The sequence below is a fragment of the Myxocyprinus asiaticus genome, chromosome 35, assembly GCF_019703515.2.
Source record: "Myxocyprinus asiaticus isolate MX2 ecotype Aquarium Trade chromosome 35, UBuf_Myxa_2, whole genome shotgun sequence".
In the NCBI taxonomy this organism is placed as follows: domain Eukaryota; kingdom Metazoa; phylum Chordata; class Actinopteri; order Cypriniformes; family Catostomidae; genus Myxocyprinus; species Myxocyprinus asiaticus.
Genome location: NC_059378.1, coordinates 11,568,047 through 11,592,817, shown reverse-complemented (window position 1 = coordinate 11,592,817; position 24,771 = coordinate 11,568,047). Strand labels below are relative to the sequence as shown.

The window sequence follows — 24,771 nt, the reverse complement described above, 5'->3', positions numbered from 1 at the left end:
TGTCTGTTTAACTACCCAGGCACAGTTACACACTTTTAATTCATCACATTCTCACTCAAAAGAATGAGAACTCTGATGTGACCATAAAACATTCTTATTTGTGTTTGTTTCGGTTTGCTTGGCTACATTTTGGGGACAAATCTGTCCCCAAAGGTTAACTAAATCTGATCAAACATTTCTTTTGGACACTTAGGGACAACCTCATTTGGAAAAACAATTCAAATATAAAGTAAATAATGTTTCTTAAATTCTAAAAATGCAATGTTTTCTTTTAGGGGTAGGGTAAGTCTAAAATCATTATAATTACCTTTATATAACAACAACTATTATCTATGGTATGTCCCCAATAGTGAACATAGGTTCAAAGAGAGGGCGTTGGGACAAAAGTAGTTTGTCACATAAATGTCCACATGGAGAGACTCCAACCCAAATTTATGGGAGATATCCTTCCTAGACAGTTACAACTGCACAAGGGTCTCCAATTACCCACTCTTCTCGCTTTTCAGTCGTTCTCTCTTTGTCTTGCAACACTCTCTGCCATTCGAGTGACTTCTCTTAACTCATCTGTATATTTGTAAGTGTGTATTCATGTATACCTATGGACCATGCGTGTGTTTGGCAGTTACACAGGCCAGAGAGAATTAGGAGAGCAGCAGTTCTTTAGAGACCCATTCTGGCACCTCAGTTGACTTTTATAGTGGAGGAAAGATCTATCGGCCATAGAGCAAACAGAGAGGCTATTTGCTGAGGGCTAGACGTCCAGCGTGGGAGCCCTAATGGGGGCTTGATGGCAACACCATACCTCAGCATGCTCTCTCTCTCTCACTTCCCCTTTTTGGCTGGGATACACAAGCTGGAAAGGGTTCAATCGGCTTGGGAACAGCAGACACGCCTGCATGCACACCAGCAGGCTGGAGTAAAGCTAAGATCATGTTGTGGTCTGGAGGGTCTTTAAAAAAAAGACCACAGATTGGAAAAAAGTGAAGGGAAGGTAGAGCTATAGAGGGAAGTTTTCCAAAAGTGCTGTAGCCCTCAGCTAAGGTTGGTCTTTGGCCAATGTTCGCTTTCAGGAAAGAGAATATTTAACTTTCTAGTTATAAGGCCTTGTAAAATGGTAAGTTTAGAAAGTATATACGCTCTTTGTAAGTTGGGGGTAAGGTTAACGCTAGTAAACCACTAGAAATGGCACTGAACATTAAGGGTTCAATTTAAGTTAAGCTCAATCGACAGCATTTGCGGCATAATGTTGATTAACAAAAAAATAATTTCGACTCGTTCCTCCTTTTCTTTAAAAAAAGCATCTGGCCTACAGTAAGGCACTTACAATGGAAACACTAAAACCCTAAAACGACCGTACAAACGATGATTTAAATAACTTTACAGCTGAAATAATATGCAAGTTTCAACAGAAGACTTAACAAGTGCTTGTATAATATTATAAGCTACACATTTCTGCCTTTAAACCCTTTCAAAAATTGGCCTCATTTACTTCCACTGTAAGTGCCTCACTGTAACCTCGATTTTTTTCTTTTTTCTTTTTTTTTTTTTAAAGAAAAGGAGCGACGAGTTGAAATAATTTTTAGTAATAAATCAACATTATGCCACAAATGCTGTTGTACTGAACTCTGAATACTATTTTAAAGGAATAGTTCACCTTAAATAAAAATTCTATCATTTACTCACCCTCATGTTATTCCAAACCAGTATGACTTACTTTTATTTGTGTAAAATCTTTCCTTCAGTCATAACTCTAATATCTTATTCACAATTCTGCATATTTAAACCTGGCGTGACATGATTGTTTAGGACAAACATGATAATCAGTAGCATTTGGTATCATGTGTCGCAAGATTTTCAGAGAATAATTACAGAAATGTTTGTGCGTTCCTCTCACAAAGCTATCAAATGGTTTCAGAACACTTTAGCCTTTTTCACTTTCTGCCCCCATTCGCTTTCATGGTATGAAAGAGAGTTACCTAGGCATTCCACGGAAGAAAGAAAGTCATAGTGGTTTTGAATGACATGATGGAGAGTAAATGACAACAGAATATTCATTTTTGTGTGAACTTACAATTTAAAGGGATAGTTCACCCCAATTTTTTTTTTATTCTCTTATAATTTACTTACCCTCCTGCCATCCCAACTGTGTATGACTTTCTTTCTTCTGGTGAACACAAAGATTTTTAAAAGAGTATTTCAGCTCTGTAGGTCCTCACAATGCAAGTGAATGGGTATCAAAAATTTGAAGCTCCAAAACGCACATAAACACAGCATAAAAGTTATCCAGTGGTTAAATCTATATCTTCTGAAGCGATATGATAGGTGTGGGTGAGAAACAGAAAAATATTTAAGTCAGTTTTTACCATAAATTCTCCTCCCCTCCCAGTAGGTGACGATATGCACCAAGAATGCAAATCACCAAAAACAAAAGAAGAAAATTGTGAAATTGAAAGTGGAGATTTATAGTAAGAAAAGGACTTGAATATGGATTGGTTTCTCACACACACCTATCATATCACTTCTGAAGATATGGATTTCATCACTGGAGTCGTATGGATTACTTTTATGCTGCCTTTATGTCCTTTTGGAGCTTACAAATTTTGGTACCCATTCACTTGCATTGTGAGGACCTAAAGAGCTGAAAAATTCTTTTAAAAATCTTAGACTGTGTTCAGCAGAAGAAAGTCATACACATCTAGGATGGCATGATGGTGAGTAAATGATGAGAGAATTTCCATTTTTGGGTGAACTACCCCTTTAATGGCCCTTGAGGAGAGGTGACATATGGTCTTGAGATATCAGTGATAAACCACAGATAAACAAAGAACTGAATGACTTCAGCTGAAACAATGCAGCATTGCCCAAAACAATGAACTTTCCAGATGACGCTTTGGTAAGTGACAACACTCACTGGTTGAGAAAAGCAAACAGGTATCTCATGATAACCAGGGTGTTGCTGGGTAGAGACAGCAGGACTTTACGGATGTGGACAGCTCGGTCTTGGAGGTTTTCCATGGCTGGAAAAAAAACAACATTAACAAGAAATGAGTTCATTTAGGACAAAAACTCCTCCATTGTCTCATATGGTAAGCCTGGTTTGAAGTATGCACATGAACCGTGGGTGTAGGAAATAAAGCGGACACTCACAGACACAGGACATGAGGTCATGGAAGACTTCCTTTGGAAAGAGGGCGTTCTCCAGGCCTCTGAAATAGAGCTTTAAGACTCCAGCGATGGAGTCCATTTCATGATCGTTCTGGTCCCCAGCCAACGGGTCCTCACCTGAGACCCAAACAGAGAGATCACAATACTCAGCATAAATGGAGAAGACAGTTACTGAGCCCTTTAATAATGCAGGGTGCTGTCTTGATTTGAAAAACAGAAAAAGACAATAAGGCAAAGGAATTCTTAAGCAGATGACAGTCCAGCCAGACTCACCTCTCTCAAAGGCATTCTTAATGTCATTGACTTCCACCTGGGAGCCAGAGACTCTGAATATGCCCTCGTGATGGAGACCTGTACAGGCACACACGTGACATTGTGAACATAGTGTACAGACAGAAAGTCTGTGTGGATTTTCTTTGGTTTTTAAAGTATATGCGCTATATAGATATAATAGGCAGAAGGCAGCGAGGCAGCTCACTATGTTTTGAAGCAAAAGCAATTGGTGTAGTTTGAACATTGAAGCCAAATATTTTTCTGTACCATGCCCAGAGGTTAATGAGAGTGATAATGGAATAGGTAGAGAATAGAGATGGTAGAAAAAAAGCAAAAAAGCAATATTGAATATTTTGTTCATTTGGCTAGTCAGAAACTAGAGAGCAGCACAAAATAGTGCCTTCGGCATGGAAAGTAAAGGAAGAGAATGAGAAACAGGCAGAGAAAGGGAGAGCAAGGAGCTCACCGTGCCGACTGATGAAGCGAATACAACTCTCCACCATCAGGGGAATGATTTGGCTGGACTCCTAAGAGAGGGAGAGAGGAGAAAATAGAAAGCATAAAATGAAGAAGAAAATATTCTGGTTTGGTCAGGTGGTGGTGGTAGATGTGGAGGGGGGGGAGTCCCTGGACATTTTGCAGCAAACCTTTTTGAACAAGGCTCTCTGTTTCTCTGTACAGGATTCACAAAATAATAATATTTGTAAAGGGAAGCCGGGATTAGAATTTAGGAGGGATGAAAATGCAGCCCAGTTTGAGCCATGGGGGAATGAGGTAACGGTTGCTAGGTAACAGCTTCTTTCCACAGCTTCCTTTTGTTTATTTAGGTGAACAGGAAATGGCTAAGTGAAGCAGAATTTGGGCCACATATGGCCTGAACCTAACTGTGTGGAGTTCACGCTAACAAACACCGGCTAAGACGTGTGTTACAGAGAATAATACATACACCAACATTATAATTACAATGCCATTGAACAAACAATAGCAAAAGTTGCATCACCCTTCAGGGGCGAAAGGTGAACTATTGTTTCTATTTAGCATTTTTCTAATTTAATAATACAATTAAAAATAATTACAAATGATATTATTAGCATCAAAATTTTAGTAAAAAATATTTGTTATGCCCTCTTTTGTTTTATGTATACTTTTTGTCAGTATGATTTGAGAATGTTCCAAAGAGCATCTTGTGTGCTTAATGGAAGCAAGAAGATCTGACCTTTTAACATGGTCAATATGTTAATAACATGTTGTACCTTCAGGCATTTGGAAATTGCTCCCAAGGATGAACCAGACTTATGGAGGCCCACAATTTTTTTTCTGTGGTCTTGGCTGATTTCTTTTGATTTTCCCATGATGTCAAGCAAAGAGTCACTGAGTTTAAAGGTAGGCCTTAAAATACTTCCAAAGGTACACCTCCAATTCATTACACCTCCTGTCAGAAGCTAATTGGCTAATTGTCTAGACATTTTCTGGAATATTCCAAGCTGCTTAAAGGCACAGTTAACTTAGTGTATGTAAACTTCTGACCCACTGGAATTGTGATATAGTCAATTAAAAGTGAAACAATCTGTCTGTAAACAATTGTTGGAAAAATTACTCATGTCATGCACAAAGTAGATGTCCTAAACAACTTGCCAAAACTATAGTTTGCTAATATTAAATCTGTGGAGTGGTTAAAAAATTAGTTTTAATGACTTCAATCTAAGTGTATGTAAACTTCTAACTTCAACTGTATATATATATATATACAGTTGAAGTCTGGAGTTTGGTCATAGTGCAATTGTACACAAGGTGGAATGAGTGAAAAATGTTGTTGTTGTTGTTCAATATTCCTTTAAACTGAAATGTTGTAAAATTGCTCAAATCTTTTGTTTTCTCAAATTATTTGACATCTAGCCATATATATATATATATATACTGTTCTGCAGCCCCTCAAATTCCGCCATATTTGAAACTAAATCAGAAGAGAATAAACAAGCTCCACAACATTATATAACTAAATTTCAGGGTTTACACATAACACGCACCCAACACATTGCATCTGAATATATTAAACTGTTCATCTCAAGCACAACTGTTAACACTCACACACTGTCTACATGTCAACTACGTCTACGTCACGTCAAAAGCAATAAAACCATTATACTGAAATCAATAATGCTGTCTACCATAGAAGCGTCCGTTGCGGCGCGTTTTGGCGACAGTAAACAGATGTCCCGTTCTCTTTTGCACTGCACACGATAGCACTACTACAGCCAAGAACACAAATAAACAGTTTAGAATGTTCGTGTCGACGCGCCCAGTGTAAACAGGGTGTCAGCACCAGAACATATCAAACAGTCATGACATTTTAAATATTCATGAATGGAACTGTTTATTTACTGTTTCAAATCGGTCCAAGTGTTTTTAATGGCCCCATCCTGTAATAACAATTCTTTTGCAAAGCTTGAATCATTTTATGACTGGTTCACAAGAAATCCATGCTGATCGCCGAAAAAAACATGCAATCCACGCTGAAATACGCTGAAGACACATCCGCATGATGCACATACATAATCCAAAGCACGGTGTGGCGGGGCCAGGGTGTGATGATGTGAAGTAGGCATTGACGTTTTTCCGCTGTAGAGGAAAATGAATTAATGTATCCCTAGTGACGTAGGGTAGTCGCGGAAGTACAGAACGAGGTGTTTTTGCAGCTTGGTTTCAATAAATGCTTTTATTGTATTGGGGATTAAGTTTTGAGTTCTGAAACTTACAGTATGTTTTATAGTAGAAAGACCTCTTATATGTCACAATATCAAGGAAAATTTGATTCCTCATGACATGACCCCTTTAAAGGTTTAGATGGTAGAACGGGCACACTAAATTTATCTCGCTGGCCCAGTTTGCAAATTTAACCCAATGCAATGTGCTAAATGATTGCAGGGTGGCACTGCCAGGAAACTGACTACATGCAACTGTAAATATTCCCTAAAAGAGCTGTGATAAATGATGAGACAAATCATCAACACTTGTTGTACCTCATGCACAAATATAATTACCTGTTTCCGCACAGTGGAATTCCTCCGTCCGCTGATGGCCATGACAAAGAGGGGGAGAGATGGGGAGAGAGAAAGCGAGAGAAAGCTCTGTCATTACGATGAATCATTTTCCCTCAAACTGCTCTAATTTTCCCCCCACATTCAATCCACAAAATGCCTGTGGCCATTAGACCAGTAGAAATTACCCTCCAGAGAAGGGTCCTATTTTAAGATACTGGCCTTAAACACACACACACACACACACACACACACACACACACACACACACACTCACACACACACACTCACACACACACTGTTTTGAGAGTACTGGTTTTATGACATTCTATGAACTCTTATTTGGAGGTCTGTTCCAATTTCCATACTGAATAATAACCTTAGAATAACAACCCCCAGCCTCAATAAATAAATCAGCAGATGTGAATAAAAGATGAATATGTCTAGACCAGATATTTATCTTTAAACTGCCCTCAAACATCTATATGTGTGTTATATTAAGGCCTTGTGAGTAAATGGTATGCGCCATATTTGTATTAGTGGAGGCTGTTTCCCAGGGCACCTACCTGGCAAGGCAGTAGTCAGTCTTTTGACCTGGAGAGGAAGAGATGCAGAAAAGTTAGAGAGAAAGGGGCATCATGCACCACTTTTTTAAATGTATTTTTTTATTATTTTTATGAGGGAGCACCTGTGGCAGTTCTGGCTCACTTGGTGCCCTATGCAAGATACGACTTGACCATTGGGGTTCTTTTTAAGATTATAAGATAGGATAGTCTAGTGGTCAAGTTTTCGTCTAGCAATTTAATTACTGACTCTTAAACAGACATTTTGGAGATGCACATGTGCTGTCTAGGAAACTATTTATTTTTGGTTTTAGAAGTTCAAAATTTAATTGGCTTAAAAATCCGAAGGGATTTGAATGGGGATGATGCTTCTGAAGAGAGATAATGTAAAAGGAAGGCTGGATGTATGACAAAGCGGCCACAGCTGGAGAGTAAAGCGGCATGGTTTCCTCTGGGAGTAAAACCCTCTTTCCTATCCTTATCTTTAATGTTACAGAGGACTTTGAAACCTTTACAAGCTGCCTTCATTAAACATGAAAATGGCCCTTAAACACTAACTAAAATGAAACTAAAATGAAAACCAAATATCCTGAAAAACATAAATCTGAAATGAAACCAGACAACACTGACACAACAAAAACAAAACTAGCATTCACAGAGTGAAAACAAATGAGAATGCAACTTAATTAAAGGGGAAATGTGAAAATAAAACCGATACTACATTAATATTTTAAAACTGTAATAACCCCGCAGCTCACAAACACTCAACTAACTGTAGCGCAAGCCAAACGTGCAACAGACATCAAAGAGCTAATCATGTAAACCACTTTATTTCTCTCAATCTTCCTCTGCCTTCTGTTTAAGCAGGAATATTCAGTCAGTTTATTCAATAACAGAAGCTGGGCCCTGAACACACTGTGTCCAGCACCATTTCTCACTGCAGGCCTGATTTGCGAAGGCGTTTTGACATTAAAATCAGTTTTCACTGGACAAAATTAATAAGAAAATAGGTGCATCTGAATCCATCCGTAGTAGTCAAACAAACAGTATGTCGTTAAAATGTCTATAAAAGAATTCATCATCTGGAAGAATTGTGTTGTAAGTGTAGTATTTGTCTCCGAACATCAGATACACATCTTAAAAGTGTTTTTCAAATCAAAAAGAGTGGATTTGCATACTCTAAATCATTCACTACATTTACATCAGAAAGCTTCTCATTGCGTGAAAGTGGCGTTTCAGTTTACATGCACAGTATAAGCGGCATACTCTTTACTCCCGTATACTTGCGGCTCTGTCAGTTAGCAGCTTTCTCCACAGCAACGTAATTTCCCCGTGACACTTGCGTCGCTTTATTTTCCAGATATTCCAGAGTTGTTGCAGCATTTGTTTCCTTAACTTTCTATCGTGACCTGCAGCGGAATTATGCTGCAATAGTGGGGTTTCCCTCTTATGTAAAACTCTGGGATTCCCCCAATGCACGTGTGCATATACGCTAATGTGAGGGACAGTCGATATTTTACATTGGTGTGTGTATAAATGGGTGTAGTTTATAATCTATGTGCTTTTCGCACAAAAAAAAAAAAAAATCTGCTGTGTTGACTTGTTGTTGGGCGCCATCCTATGACATTTGTTATCCGGTCTGTTTACGCACATGCGCACTCCTCAAAAACCTGTAAGAATGCTGCTTATGTGTTTACATTGCCACATAAGTCACGTTCTCCGGGAGAAACCCAGATGTGCAAAACCGCTTTCTCTATTCTAGTTTACATGACATTTCAAAACATCGCTTTCTGCAAATACACTGGAATAAGCTGTTTTCTTAAGCTTTTCTTGGTAACTGATTGCTATTCAATATATTTTAGCGATATATTACAGATGAGCAAACAACCAGATGAAATTTTAAACATCAAAGCTCTGTTTTTAATTGTCTTTCTGTGTAAACTACGGATGGGCATTTTCAAGTAATTTTGTAGTAGAGTCCTCTAACCCACAAAAAACGAGTAATCGATTACTCGTAAATTAAAATGTACGTTAAAAATATCAAGTATGACACAAACGTAAAATTTATATTTTGTTTTATTCACAAACATTACCAAAAACGGTTTCAATCTATGCTTTTTCTTTAGGGTGGAAAACATTAAATGAACAATACGTATGAATAAAAGTGGAATAATAAAAAGTAAAAAAGCAGTACAAATAATTTTCACTCACCCTGAGCTTACGTAGAAACAAAAACTAACGGCATTAGGGTAATGCATGTACTGTATATAAACTCTGAATCTACTGTCTAATTGCCATCACATTTTTAGCATTTCACATGTTAATATTTAGAAAAACAAGTGGAGAAAGTTGGCTTTTTATAAAATGCACTCTGTTGGTTCAGAGACTTAAATAGATGCAAGAACATGTTGTCTGAACAGCACGTAATCCATTCACGTTGGATGAGAAAAATAATGTATACAAAATGTAAACTTAAGGCACTGTACTGTACTACAAATGAAACGTGTCGCTATGGATATGTGCCCATCTTTCTAGACTTTCGTTATCCAATGATGAAGTAATCAAAACCATTACTCTCTCATCGGATCCATCTCAATCATAATTATTGCCTTCATAATCCTCTGTGCAATCAGTCAGATTCTCTCAAATTCACTTCCTGTTCACTAATGGAGTCCAAACTGACTGAAGGTCCAATCTGGCAGTTCAGTTTATTCTGGAGGGTTGAGTGTGACACACACAGTCCAGGAAATCCCCATTGCACTCTTCTCTCTCTCTTTCTCTCTCTCTCTCTCTCTCTCACACACACACACACACACACACACACACACACACAGACTCATATCTCCAGATCACATTCTGTCTTGTAGTAGTCCGTGCAAAACATATGAACTTTGACCTCCACCGTCCAGGCCTGCCAATAAGTGAGTGGATAAGATCGTGGTAGGGCCTAGAAGACAGCAGCACAAGACTACCCTTTCCTGTTAAAGCTTTGTTCTGATGGCCAAAGACTGATGACATCAGTACCATCCACACACACACACTGTCTATTCAGTCCATTCTCTGCCTGACACTGCCCTCTAATGCACACATACATACATACATAAACCACACATTAACCCCAACCTTTCCCCAAGAATAAATTAAATTTTGTTACTTTGTTTATTAATCATTTATGCCTTTTTGGCTTTGTCAGATTTAGCTAACTTCTTGGGATAATTTTGTGCCCAATGTACAGCTAAGATACTTTTGGTATTTTAGAATAATAAAATAAACTCTTTTTTTTTTTTTTTTTTTTTTTTTGTGAATCATTTCTTCCAGTTGAGGATGTCTCCGGATATCCTCAAAGGAATATTTTGTCAAATTAAATGAATGGTTCAGGACAATTCTGTCCCCAAACTATAGCTAAACGAACCCACATGCAAGAGTCACACCAGAATAAGATAACTCACTTTCCCCCAGAGTCTTCTGAATCAGGTCATGTTTAGCCTGTAATTTGGTGATGAGGTTCCTGCCTTCAAGAAACTCCTTCAGTTTCTGAAACAGAGAATGTAACATGAGTTAACACTAAAGTATAACTGCTAGATCATCTCACAAACGTATGAATAAACACTGCAAAGCATTTCACTTAGGTGGCTATTAAGTGAACCCTACAATCAATCTTTGTTCCTTTTCCCCACCCTGGCAAAAAATCATTTCTCCACCTCTTTCAATTTGCTGTGTAGTCTTGAGACTATAAATCTTGTTGGCGTAAACATTAATTTCTGATCCACTGGAGCACAGGGCAGCCCTGGATCTATGCGCTCTAATAGCTTCTAGCTCTTTAGGGACAAAAACTCTGACCTGATGGAAACCTGAATGCAGAGAGACAGATAGAGGGACAGGGAGATGGATGGAGAAAAACCTGAACCACAGAGGAACAAGTCTGACAGATGCTTACATCGTCATCCGTCATATATCACAGCCACACCGGCATAACAGTAATGCAGACTCTAGCAGGAGGGCCAAGACATGGAGCCATGCATTAGTGAAGGGGTGTCAAACTCGGTTCCTGGAGGGCCACAGTCCAGCAGAGTTTAGCTCCAACCTTAATTAAAAACACCTGAAGCAGCTAATCAAGGTCTTCAGGAGTGCTTGAAGATTACAAGGAGGCATTTTGGAGCAGGGCTGGAACTAAACTCTGCAGGGCTGAGGCCCTCCAGGAACTGAGTTTAACACCCATGCACTAGTGCTTTTGGCACAGAAAGAGACAAACAGAAAGGAAAAGCACACTGAGAGCTAAACAAAAAAGAGAAATGGAATGGTGAAGGAGGAATGCAGAAGGTTTGATAATCTGATGTAAAGGGGATGTGCTAAAACAGCCTGCACAACATCAAATGACAAAAACAAAACCTCCTCCAGCTAATCAATGGAGTCCTGTGCTTTCATTGATCGTCTGTGGCCAGAGTAAATGAAAATTAATCTTCATGCAATCCTACAGCATATAATAACTGTTATCTATCCCTAGTGTGTTTAAAACACAAAATAACAAGTACAAAAAGATCAAATACTTTTGTAAAAAATTATTTTTACAAATACGTAGCTAGATTTGGACATTTTCTAAATAAAATGTGACTAGTATTTGCCAATGCACAACTTGACGCCATGATGCAAGAGGGTTCTGGGTGGTTCCTAGAGCATTGCTATGTGGTTGGTAGGGTAGTTGTTAGCCGGTTGTTTTCTGTCTAAAGTCAGAAGAGCCCACCCCCAAGTCTCTATGATAATTTAGTCCCTAGATATGGCTTGGGTCCCTCCTTCAGAGCTTGCATTTGCGAGTGAAAATTCGTGTTAGTTATTTCTGCAGCTAAAGTGGAGTTTTCTCACTCTCACATGGCCGCGAAATCTCTCGCACGCACACGCGCAATGCAGAACCGAGGGAAAGTGAAGCCACATAGCCATTTCTTGCTTGTTTGTATCTGTCAAAATGACAGACAGAGTTTTAAATTATGATGGATTGACAGTTATCTTAAGAGCACAGCACTCATGCACAAGTGTATGGGATTTTTTCCACACTTACTTTACATGTGGCTGGCAAAAATGTTAAAATCAATAGCTTATGAAAAGAACAGAACTCTCCTCAATACGCAACATGATCTGAGGTATCATTCATGCCAGCAGTTTAATACATCGGGTTAGGGTTTTTAGTTTCTGAAGTATTTTTTCAAAATGGATTTCATAAAAACCTTCACAAGAATTTTAAGCCATGGACCAAACAAACCAGTTCAGAGGTGAATCATAACGTTACAACCTTTGATTTGAAGCAGATAAGTATTTGAAAATGGGACCAAAAGACAAAGGTACAAGACTGTGTACTTAATGTCTTCAATGAGGGAATGAACTACAATCCCATAAAGCATTGCAAATGAAGTATCAAATTAAAAACAATGGAAAAATATAAAACTATTGATTTAAAGTTGTTGATTATAAGTACAGAATCAATATACTGTACTTTAAGTTTATTGCAAAATATTTAGATATACTGTATATATATATATAAGTAGTTTGAAAGTGTAGGGAGACTTGAATTGATTGCACCATTCATATTGCATTCTGGAAGCTAGGCTCTTTCAATGATTGTTTTTTTTTTTCCTTCAGGATCATAGGTAGTGTAGTTTGTCATCAGAAATTCCTCTATTAAACACGTTTGGGTTTTTTTTTTTTTTAATTTATGAAGTTGAAATGACACAGATTGACTGATTCAGCAGAAGCATATACAGTTGAAGTCAAAAGTTTACATGCACCTTAGCCAAATACATTTAAACTCAGTTTTTCACAATTCCTGACATTTAATCGTAGAAAATATTCCCTGTCTTAGGTCAGTTAGGATCACTACTTTATTTTAAGAATGTGAAATGTCAGAATAATTGTAGAGAGAACTATTTATTTCAGCTTTTATTTCTTTCATTACATACCCAGTGGGTCAGAAGTTTACACACAATTGGTTAGTATTTAGCAGCATTGCCTTTAAATTGTTTAACTTGGGTCAAACATTTTGGGTAGCCTTCCACAATCTTCTCACAATAAGTTGCTGGAATTTTGGCCCATTCCTCCAGACAGAACTGGTGTAACTGAGTCAGGTTTGTAGGCCTCCTTGCTCGCACATGCTTTTTCAGTTCTGCACACAAATTTTCTATCAGATTGAGGTCAGAGCTTTGTGATGGCCACTCCAATACCTTGACTTTGTTGTCCTTAAGCCATTTTGCCACAACTTTGGTGGTATGCTTGTGATCATTGTCCTTTTGGAAGACCTATTTGTGACCGAGCTTAGACTTCATGGCTCATGTTGCTTCAATATATCCACAAAATTCCTCATGATGCCATCTATTTTGTGAAGTGCACCAGTCCCTCCTGCAGCAAAGCAACCCCACAACATGATGCTGCCACCCCCATGCTTCACGTTTGGGATGGTGTTCTTCGGCTTGCAAGCCTCACTCTTTTTCCTCCAAACATAACGATGGTCATTATGGCAAAAAAAGTTAAATTTTTGTTTCATTAGACCAGAGGAAATTTCTACAAAATGTAAAATCTTTGTCCCCATGTGCATTTGCAAACTGTAGTCTTTTGGAGCATTAGCTTCTTCCTCACTGAGCAGCCTTTCAGGTTATGTTGATATAGGACTCATTTTACTGTGGATATAGATACTTGTCTACCTGTTTCCTCCAGCATCTTCACAAGGTCCTTTGCTGTTGTTCTGGGATTCATTTGCACTTTTCATACCAAACTATATTTATTTCTAGGAGACAGAATGCGTCTCCTTCCTGAGCGGTATGATGGTTGCGTGGTCCCATGGTGTTTATACTTGCGTACTATTGTTTGTACAGATGAACGTGGTACCTTCAGGCGTTTGGAATTTGCTCCCAAGGATGAAACAGACTTATGGAGGCCCACAATTTTGTTTCTGAGGTCTTGGCTGATTTTATTAGATTTTCCCATGATGTCAAGCAAAAAGGCACTAAGTTTGAAGGTAGGCCTTAAAATACATCCACAGGCACACCTCCAATTCAGTACACCTCCTATAAGAAGCTAATTGTCTAAAGGCTTGATATCATTATCTGGAATTTTCCAAGCTGCTTAAAGGCACAGTTAACTTAGTATATGTAAACTTCTGACCCACTGGAATTGTGATATAGTCAATTAAAAGTGAAACAATCTGTCTGTAAACAATTGTTGGAAAAATTACTATTTACTAAATTACTAAAATTTACATTAAAAAGTAGATGTCCTAAAAGACTATTAAATCTTCTAGTGCTTCTTTGTGACAGCACTGGCTCAAATGTGAATGTTGCCAACTTGTGGACTCATTAATTAGTGCAAATAATTCCAGGCATTAAAAGTTAGAAAAATCGGGCTGCACGCGCTCAGTGCTCATGCACTCTGCTGATGACGAAATTTGCTGTACTATACTCGGACACACAGTGTTCACATCTAACCGAAGTATACTTTGTTTTTAATAGTGATGCTTGCCTTGACAAAGATCACTACAAGCAGAGAATATATAGAGAAATGTTTTAGTCATCTGACTGGAGTACAGATTTCTCTGTATTGCTATGTTGAGAATTACAATATGTAACACTGATTCAGTCGACAACAAACAAGGATAGATCAATGAACAGCAGTCATTTGTGGCAGTCCTGCAATCTCCTCTAACTGCCATCCCCACAATCAAATGTTTCTTAAAAGGCTTTGATAGAGAATCAATCACATCCTTTTTCAATTCTCTGACCCATATTAAAGGGATAGTTCAAACAAAAAGAAATACTGTGCCATCATTGTTTGGGTGAACTATCCCTTTAAACTGATGTCTCTTTATCTCAATTACCGTGAAGTAGAACTGTTCAGTCTCCTGCTGGTTGGCTCGTCTCTTGGCCAGACTGGGTTTGCTCATGTAAGATTCAGAAATAGTGGACTTGACCGACTCCATTGAGTTACTGTGGTGGAAGCAATCGGTCACATCAAAGTCCTCAATGGTCACCATATCCTGGATGGTCTGTAGAGTAGCCTCCATCGTCTTCTTCACCTGGAGGAAGGCAACAGATGGATAGAGCATGACTAATTACAGTCCCGACATACTGGGAATATTGGAAAAAATACACTTGTTGGATGGTGATGGTTTAAATGGGATATATGATGGAAACAAGAAGGAACACCTGTACACCTACTTATTCATGCAATTATCTAATCAGTCAATAGTGTGGCAGCAGTGCAATGTATAAAATCATGCAGATACAGGTCAGGAGCTTCAGTTAATGTTCACATCAACCATCAGAATGGTTATGATAAATGCTAGAAAAGTGTATAATTTGGATACCAGGAAAGAGATAGCTTCAATAACTAGGTCAATCAACCCTTGAGCATTTGGCAGTAAGCTACTTAATCACTTTAAAAATTCATGTGCAAGCACAGGTGAAATCTGCTGACTTGTTTTTATATTTTCTATGCTGATTCTGGGGGAAAACTGCAGAATTCTGTGTAGAATTTTACTAAGGACCTGTGTTTCAATTCTGCAGAAATCTGTGTAGCTTGTCTTTGTATTGCTTTGAAACAATGTGTGTGTGCAGACAAAATGCTGGTGTGAATTTTTTTTTTAAGTGAAGTTTGACAGATGATATTTATATACGAGACATTTACAGTATATACACAGAGACAGAATGTGTAAACAACTGTAGAAGAGATGATTGCTTATGAATCCCAATGAGTGTGAGAGGTGAAGAGTATACATGGGTATGTGTATTTGTATGCAACTATGTACAGTATGTGTTTGTTTATAAGTGCCTCTAGTTTTGTGACAGCATTTATACAAGTAGGTTTGCTTTTGTATGTGTGATCATCACCTCTTCATTCTCTATCTTCAGTGTGGACAAGCGGGACTGTAACTGCTGGCATCTCTGGATCATCTCTCCCTGCAAAGGCTGCTGGGCACACATGTTTCCAAACTGAGAAAAAGAAAGAGAGAAAAGAGCTTGAGATTTTCAACATTTCAAAAGGAATGAAGGAGAACTAAAGCAAAACCATCTCAAGCAGTGATCACAAACCTGATCCATGTGCTCCAGCTAAATGTTAAAACTGAGATTCACAGAGGGGAAGCAAAGAGTAACCCGAACTAGCCTCTATCTGCCCCGTCTGTCTCTCTCGCTCTCTCTCTTTCACACACTTGCTCTCTGTCTTGCCCCTAACAGCTGAGGAACATCTGGCCGCTGTGGTCCACCCTTTCCCTGAGGGCTGAACACACAGCAGGGCACATATGCACTGGAGAAAACCAGCTGCACTGTTAATCAAACACACACATACATACATACACACTCACACACACACACACTCACACACACAAACTCACACACACACTTCTGAAGCTCCCGAAGGATTTGGGCTGCTTAAAAAAAAAACTGCTAAAACAAAACTTCAGCACCACATAAAAAAAAAAAAAAAAAAAAAAAAAAAAAGAAAGAAAACTACAGTATAACACAAAAACAAAATTGCAGCACACAATTTTTTTTATTTTAAAATGTTTTTTTACCACTTTTCACTCTACCATCTTCCCTCCAATAATGTTTATTAATATATATATATATATATATATATATATATATATATATATATATATATATATATATATTTTTTATTATTATTATTATATTTTTTTTCCCTATGTTAAAATATGTTCTCTCATCTCAGTTTAATATGCAGAGACAACAATAAATAAGCCATTTTTGGTTAATTCTGATGGAAAGTGAAACACTGTGCTGCTATAGAAAAATTGCTGTTTGTCTGAGCATCCCAAACTTCCCAACATAGCAACATTGTCTCAACCAGTGGCATGAGTTTGGTTGGTCTGACAGAATGAATGTTGGAACACTTATGCATTCAAGAAAAAGGTGGATAATCAGTTTTACAATGACTGGATAATATCATGACAGCTTCAATTTACAGGACTTAAGTAACAGATGTCTCTCAGCAGGCATGCCTGTGTAACAATCTGATTGAGAATCGCTTCATTCCTCTTGAGGTGCCTGGGTTTGTTAGGACATGCAAGACTCTCATATAATACCAGAGAGACAATGCAGATCATTGTGTAACAGTAATAACTGGCATTTAGTTAGGATGATTTCTTGATGTTATTAAAATGCTTGATGTATTGCATTCAAAAGCATTTACATTTTTTGGAAACAGTACAGCATCACTGACTTGCTTAAGAATGTCTGAATGTCAGTAGTTGTGTTTCCATCCACATATTTTTATGCAAATACAATTTCCAAAATGCACATAAAAACGTATAAGCTCGGTTGAGGTGGACACATTTTTTCACGGTAAGAAGACGTGCATAAACTACGATTAAAGCACATTTAGGCCTACCAAATAAATTCCTTGATGCACATCAATAAAGTCATGTGACTTTACCTTAACAATTCATAAGCCTGTCATCAAAATGATTGGCTAATATTTCCTCCAAGAACATAAGGCATCTGCTGCCAACTGCTACCAAACATTAAGTTTTATTACATTTAATAAAAGAGCCACAGTGGCTACCCCAGCAGCTGCAGCTTTTCATTTCTATTTTCGGTGGTAATTTCCTCGGAAGTGGCGATTTTGTTCTCGCAAATTGTTTCGCTGATATACCGATTTTTCGCATAACTACAATTCGCAACTTGGATGAAACCTGACTAGTGTTTACCAGTATTTTGACTTGGCTGTTGGTACAGTATATTGCTTAAGGCTTAAAAATAATTACCACATCCTAGCATATCCTTTATTATGCCAGTGCTATGTCATAAGCAATCATAACAATCTGACACATACTGACCATATCACCCATGTGAGACTGAAAGTCGAATCGCATCGGAGGGCAGAAGACATTGTTATAGGTCTCCATGAGCCTTTGTTTGTCTGCGTTGGCCTCCAGGTTCTCTGCAGCATTCTCGATGGTCTCCAGACCACTGTGCTTGGAAGTCTCAACGTTAAACTCGGCCGAGAGGTAGGTACGCAGTGCACGGTTCAGGCTGGCATGGTAGCCCAGGTCACAGCACTGAGAGAGGGGAATAAAAAAGAGAATTTGTTTGGTATTTTGGGTTGTTGAGTCAAGAATTGAAATGCATTCCAAATAAATGAAAGATGTTATGCTATATGTAGAGTTTTTACTGAAGGTATGGCAATCTTATATCTTCCAATCAGGAGACAACATTAATTTTTTAATAGCACACACAATATAGAGTGGGGTCCAAAAGTATGGGATTTTGCACTATTTCATGGTGACTAATCAAATAATCAAATTTGTGGCATTGATAATCATTCCTATGTTAAAAAGGTCAGATTTCCTTGCTTCCATTGAAGCCCACAAGATGCTCTTTGGAACATTCTCAAATTATGCTAGAATAACATGGATCATCAGGTTTTGTAAAAACCATGCCATGCCAGAAGTCCATGCCAGTTCATGCCAAGAGGGACATACCAAATGTTAAGAAATAAAATGCTAAACTTGCATTTAATTAGAAAAATGCAAAATAGGAGCATTTCACATGTGGTTTCTTAGTTTTAAATCCCACCGTACCTGATTCTGTATTGTTTTTGTAAAATTCAAGCTGAAACCAACATATTATTTGTGAAAACAGTGCCGTCCAATCAAAACACAGAACATTCCTGAATTTTCACAGGGAGGTAACCTGGCCTGGCCCCCGTATTCCCCCTGAGCACTGAGAAACCAACTCACCATTTTTTTTTTTATTAACCCCTATAGAGTTTGTCAGTTTCAGTTCCACACTCTGAAATCGTAAAATAAAAGACTGCTCAGAGTAAATCCATCGCTCCTATTCACATCTCTTTACTCAGAAAAAGTCTCTGTTCAAGAAGTGTGTGGACCCCAGCGTGCAGCAAATGAGGGTAATTTGAAGAGGAGATTTGACCACTTTGTGGCTGCCTTGCTACAAGAAGTGTGATTCTGATAGAATGGGACAAGTGGGCCCTCTTGCGGAGCTCACCCAGGGGGCTTGCTGCAGGTCTACCTGGGGTCAGACTGTACACAGCAGTACGCTGTCACACTGTCACAGGGTATTACTACAAAGTGAGATAGCTCACACTTTCTATGCAGACACATTCAGGATGATTTTTTTTTTTACCATTAATTTTCCTTGAGGTTCATTTATAATGTTAGTAAAGGTTTTTGCACACAAAAAAACAGTCATAATATAGTATTAAATGACATTTTTCCACCTGTCTCTGGCCCTCTGTCTGAAACACTCTATGCTATCCCCTTTAAGACTTGAATATCCATGCCCACTGTGTTACGATTGACTAACATCTTTGAAGTGCAAATTCCCCCCTCCAGCACTCGTGGAACTGTTTTTTCCATGAATGAAAAAAGCACAAAATACAAGTGATTTACAAAATCCCCTGAAAGCACACTGTCCATCAATCATTAATATCTATATGTTCCAATTTATGTGAAGCACGAAATCAAACTACTACAGTTGTTCTGACTGAAATAACAATTAAAAACTAAACAAAGTCGGAATACTGTTTCTTCCGAATACTTATATTTTCAGGCATACAAGATTTGGTGACACAATAACTCACATGGCACATTAATATTATGTGAGCAATTTTGTATTTCTTTGGTAAATAACTGTGTAAAACTGTGTAATCCTCTCTCCGTTGGAGTCCTGATCATGGATTATTTTCCGACAAAAACGGCCGACTGTACAAATCCGTAGATTTTGCAGAGTGGAAACAGTAAATGCACTTTTCGGACTAGAGAGGAAGTTTTGAGTTCTGAAACTTACAGTAAGGTTTTTTTTTTTTGGACAATGACCTCTTTTATGTCAAAAAAATCAAGGAAAATTACATTCCTCATGACATTCTAAAAAGCTGTTCAAACAGAATGTGTTTTTGCATTGGTCTGCACTGTTTTTTAGCCTAAACATGCACTAGATGGACGTCTTTGACTGTTACGCTACGTCACACTGTTTTTTCAGCTTCTCGCACATGAGTGCTGTGTTTTTAGATGCTATGTCAAGATAAAAGAACTTCAACTGTTAAAAAAACTGCTTCTGTTCTATTAGTTGCAATACGTCTAGCATTTTTAACGCAAGAACACATTCGGTCTGAACGGCTCCTAGAGCCACATCCACACAAACTGTTTTCGTTTGAAAACTCTGTTTTTAGTTTCCTTTGTTTTCCAAAGTATGCGGTAATGGAATTAAAAATGGATTATTCACCCATTATTTGTATGTGCTATGTATTTTTTCTGATTAGACTACCACATTGTTAGCTTAGCAGCATGCTAACGTCAAACTCTATTGAAAACAATTGCGAGCCGACTCTCATGCGCGAAGCCCTATTTCTGCCTATGCACAGCATTCCAAATCAGTTACTTAAGAGGTTCCATGAATATTAAGAAGCTGTCTATGTAGACAAATTGTGTATTTCTATATATACTTATATTTTCTATTCACTTTTTATTTTTATTCTATTTTTTTTTATTTATTATTATCTCTGTCTTGTTGCTGCATTGTTTGTGCACTGGAAGCTTCCTTGGCAATAAAGCTAATTCTGTTTCTGAAAGGGCAGCTCACTAGGTTAAGAACCAGAGCTAAAGTGAGATTGTCAAACAGATTCACAAACAGGCAGCTATAGTAATGTGATAAAGGTGGACTTACGTCTATGAGGTCAGACAGATCATGGATGTAGTATTTGAAGACGCAGCTGTTGGTGGCCTCCAGTGCCAGAAGGTACTCATTCCTGGCTTTGATAGCTTTCAGCTTGTTTTCAGTGTATTTCGCTTGCCGCTGAGAATAAAAGAGTAAACCCAACAAGGATGGATGAGACAATAAGAACTCTGAATTAAACCTTTGAAATCAAACTCATGAGCTCACTGTGGTTGGCACCTTGTTTGGCTTCCACAAGCCCCTGTTATTCAGGGAATGTTATAGCTGGCACCACAAACACAAACATTACAAGTTTTCTTCTGTAAATGGGCAGCCAGGGTGACCACAACCTCTCTCCAGTGGGTTCCACATAGAGGAGCTGCTGTTGGGCTTGTGGAAACAGAGATGGCCCTGGTGGAACAACCCAGTGATGATTCCATCAATCATTCTGTCAAATGATGGTACTGGACAGAGATGGCAACCAGAGGTCTCCACAAGAACAAAGACAAGGATCGACACAGAAGCTGGACCAGACATGTTAATCCCTGACCCCTGACCTTATGTCATCTAATTACATCATCTAGTGACATTCTCAACACAGTGTATACTGACCTGATGGATCCATCTTTTAAACTGCTGATTATTGGTCAGAATATTTCCATTACCATACTGAAACAGGCATTGCTGAAATGTATGCCTGTAATCTAAGAAATACCACGTTACACCCACATACTAACAAGCACCCCAAAAATGAACGCACACTGTAATTTGTCATTGTGATAGACAAGTAGCCCATGAAAGGGAAAGCATACATTCAGCTGGTCATGCAAAATAGCGAAGGGTTTTGTATTACCGTGAAGGGCTTTAGATTGTGATAATGACTGGCTGACTGTAAATTATACCACAGCTACTTACCAAATAAATAAATAAATGGACATAAAATATTGATTTGAGTTGCTGAATTATTAGATTATACAAGCAAAATGAGACCAATGAGAGTAATGCAAGAAACTGCTTGCTTGGGACGGTCAATTATAAAGTTTAGTGGTCAATATAGACACAATCCTGTCTCTGAGCTCTTCAGGCAGGTCCTTTGACCTCATGGATTGGTGTTTACTCTGATATGCATTTTCAGCTGTGAAACCTTATATAGACAGGTGTGTGCCTTTCCAAATCATGTCCAATCAATTGAATTTTCCACAGGTGGTCTCCAATCAAAGTGTAGAAACATCTCAAAGATGATCCAGAGAAATGGGATGCACCTGAGCTAAATTTAAAGTGTCATAGCAAAGGGTCTGAATACTTATGTCATTGTGACATTTCAGTTTTTTCTTTTTAATAAATTTGCAAAGTTATCAAAAAAACATTTTTTTTTTTTTTTTGCTTTGCCATTATGGGGTATGGAGTGTAGATTAGTGTGAAAAAAACCCAAAATGCTTTAAAGCATTTTAGCATAAGGCTGCAACATAATTGCTAACATTGTATGAAAAAGAAGGGGTCTGAATACTTTCTGAATGCACTGATATCGCAGAATGTTAAAGCATGGTTATTTTTATCATGCTTATTTAGCTGATCCTTTTTTTATTAAGTGATATATCCGATAAGCCACAATGGGAATCATCAACAGGTCATTAAAGCTGTCCAGCTTAAGGTTTAGGACCCTCAACACCATCTGGCCATGACGACATGCTCTGTACCTCTCACCACCTCATTGCTCTCTGCTGCTCTCTATCTTTCTGCCACTCTCTCTCAGCTCCTACTCAATTACCTTTCTCATTTCCCTGAAATCTCTCTCCATCTGTTCATTCTTTTGCCTACGTTCACCTTTCCTCCACATATTTTGCCTCAACTGTCCAAGAAAATCTCCAGCTCTCTGATCCCTCATTCCATTAACTCTTCTAACTCCATTCGTTCAGCTCTTGTTACTCTTTCTTATTTGAACGAGAACCAGTATAAGGAGGAAGAAATAAACCGATCATAGATAAATGAACAGGAAAAATCAAAACACTCAAGATAACCGCCTTTGAGTTACAAGAGCAAATACAGCGCAACATTGCCTTCCCCCCACGTTTTTTTATCCGTCTTGGTTCTGGAAGTATTTTTCCCATTCACTTTTTCCATATGGATTTCTTAAAATCCTTCATGAAACCATTTCAAGTCATGAACCAAACCAACCAGTTCAGAAGTGAATCACAACATTACAAACTTTGAATTGAAGCAAAGACATATTTGAAAATCGGACAAAAAGACACATTTTTAAAAATTGTGAATGTTTTTCATGAGGGAGTGAACTACAATCCCTAAAAGTTGTTCATTATAAGTATAGAAACAGCATATTTTACATTTTATTGCAAAATATTCAGATATATACAAATACAGAAGTAGTTAGAGAGTGAATGTCAGTGCATTATGGAAGTGGGTGGTCATTGCATGGCTCTTTTGGCGTGCCTTGTTTTCCAAAACTATTTGATTGGTGGATTTTTCTCTGCAGGATCATGGGTAGTGTAGTTATTCATCACAAATTCTGCAATTAAGTGCAAAATTTTAAAAAAGAAGTTGAAATAACACGGACTGATGGCTTTATCAGAAGTGTATAATATCAATGAACAACCTTAGCGCTCACGGTAGGTCTGTCTTTAAAGGTTATTCTGGTAACACTTTACAATAAAATCCTATTTATGAACATTAGTAAATGCATTCGGTATCATGAACTAACAACTAACAATATTTAACAGACTTTATTAATCTTAGTTAATGTTAATTTATAAAAACACAATTGTTCATTCATTGTTAGTTCATAATGCATTAACTAATGTTAACATTATACAACTTTTAAATTTAAAAATGTATTAGTATAAATTGAAATTTACCAAGATTAATTAGTGCTGTAAAATGTTATTAGTATAACATATACAACCTTATTGAAAATGTTACCAATATTGTTAAAAACAACTGCCCTATGGGAAAAATGAATGGGATTTTTACATCTGGAACCAAACTGTTGTGCTCCATTGCCCCCTTTTATATAGTTTGCTTACTGTAGCATAGTGAGAATAGTGGCCTATTGCTTTATTCTATACTAAAACGGCAATTTGGCATCATAAATTGCTTTAATAAAACAGCGGCAATAGCAATATGATAAAAGAAACAATGTTCAATAAACAGTTACAAATTTAACAGTAATATTAATTGAAATAAAGAATTGTTCCACCAGTTAATATAGTTCATTGTCCTAAACTTTAGGATTTTGGCATTGGCCAAAAAAGCAAGGTAGCAACTTGGCGCATTAATATAGAATGTGCGGTCACGGGTGTGCACTTTAGAGTCATTTTACAATGGCTTCGGACAAGGCTCATCCAATCAGAATTCAGAGCTATCCGTATAACGTACATGCTACTTGCTGTTCTCCTTCCGCCATTCCCTCGTTCTCACCTTCTCCTTCATCTTCTCGATCTTCTTGACGGAGCTGCGGCGTACGTGTTTCTCCTCAATCTTTATGTTGGTGAGGGAGTCGGGCGAGCGTGGGGTCTGCCTGTCCTCGTGTCGCACGTTACGGCTCATCTGCTTCTCTTCCTGTTTCTCCGCCTCCTTCAGCTTGCTCTCCGCGTTAATGCTGTCCATGTTGTACATGTGGTAGGTCTTCATTACCTGTGGGGTTAGGAAGAGGAGGTTAAATGTGGAAGTCGTACTTTACACATAGAGCCAATGTCTCATGCTCAAATCACTGGTTTGAAGTCACTTTCATTGCATGAAAAAGAGGGTAATAGACGACATAATTGTTATTTTGGGGAGAACTATTCCTTTAAACCATGAAAAGCTTTAAGAATTTCATTATTATTTTAGATATCCTGATTAGATTTTGGGATATGAGTATTTTTTAGCATGCCTCACACTGCTTTGGGAAAGATAACAGGCAAGAACAGGAAAACACTTGAACTACTGACCTGTCAGCCTTTACAACACACAGTTATTCACAACACCAAAAACTCCTACGCAATCAAAGAAATTGCTACGCTCCAAAATCATTTGCACAAATAGTGTCTACTCACAGTCAGGCATGCA

At 38.0% G+C, this 24,771-nt stretch overlaps 1 protein-coding gene across 3 annotated transcripts in view; it reads right to left on the bottom strand.

Moving 5' to 3' along the window:
* LOC127426136 (SLIT-ROBO Rho GTPase-activating protein 2) overlaps positions 1 to 24,771 on the bottom strand; it is a 154,855-nt gene that overhangs the window by 22,382 nt on the left and 107,702 nt on the right. For all 3 annotated transcript variants that reach the window (XM_051672701.1, XM_051672703.1, XM_051672702.1), the window contains 12 exons: positions 24,142 to 24,357; positions 20,722 to 20,850; positions 17,874 to 18,095; positions 15,907 to 16,008; positions 14,895 to 15,092; positions 10,489 to 10,573; positions 7,043 to 7,070; positions 6,480 to 6,510; positions 3,905 to 3,965; positions 3,439 to 3,516; positions 3,148 to 3,282; positions 2,912 to 3,017 (listed from right to left, as the gene is read on the bottom strand). In XM_051672701.1, the coding sequence (XP_051528661.1) occupies positions 2,912 to 3,017; positions 3,148 to 3,282; positions 3,439 to 3,516; positions 3,905 to 3,965; positions 6,480 to 6,510; positions 7,043 to 7,070; positions 10,489 to 10,573; positions 14,895 to 15,092; positions 15,907 to 16,008; positions 17,874 to 18,095; positions 20,722 to 20,850; positions 24,142 to 24,357 (1,391 nt within the window). The remainder of the gene's footprint in view (positions 1 to 2,911; positions 3,018 to 3,147; positions 3,283 to 3,438; positions 3,517 to 3,904; positions 3,966 to 6,479; positions 6,511 to 7,042; positions 7,071 to 10,488; positions 10,574 to 14,894; positions 15,093 to 15,906; positions 16,009 to 17,873; positions 18,096 to 20,721; positions 20,851 to 24,141; positions 24,358 to 24,771) is intronic.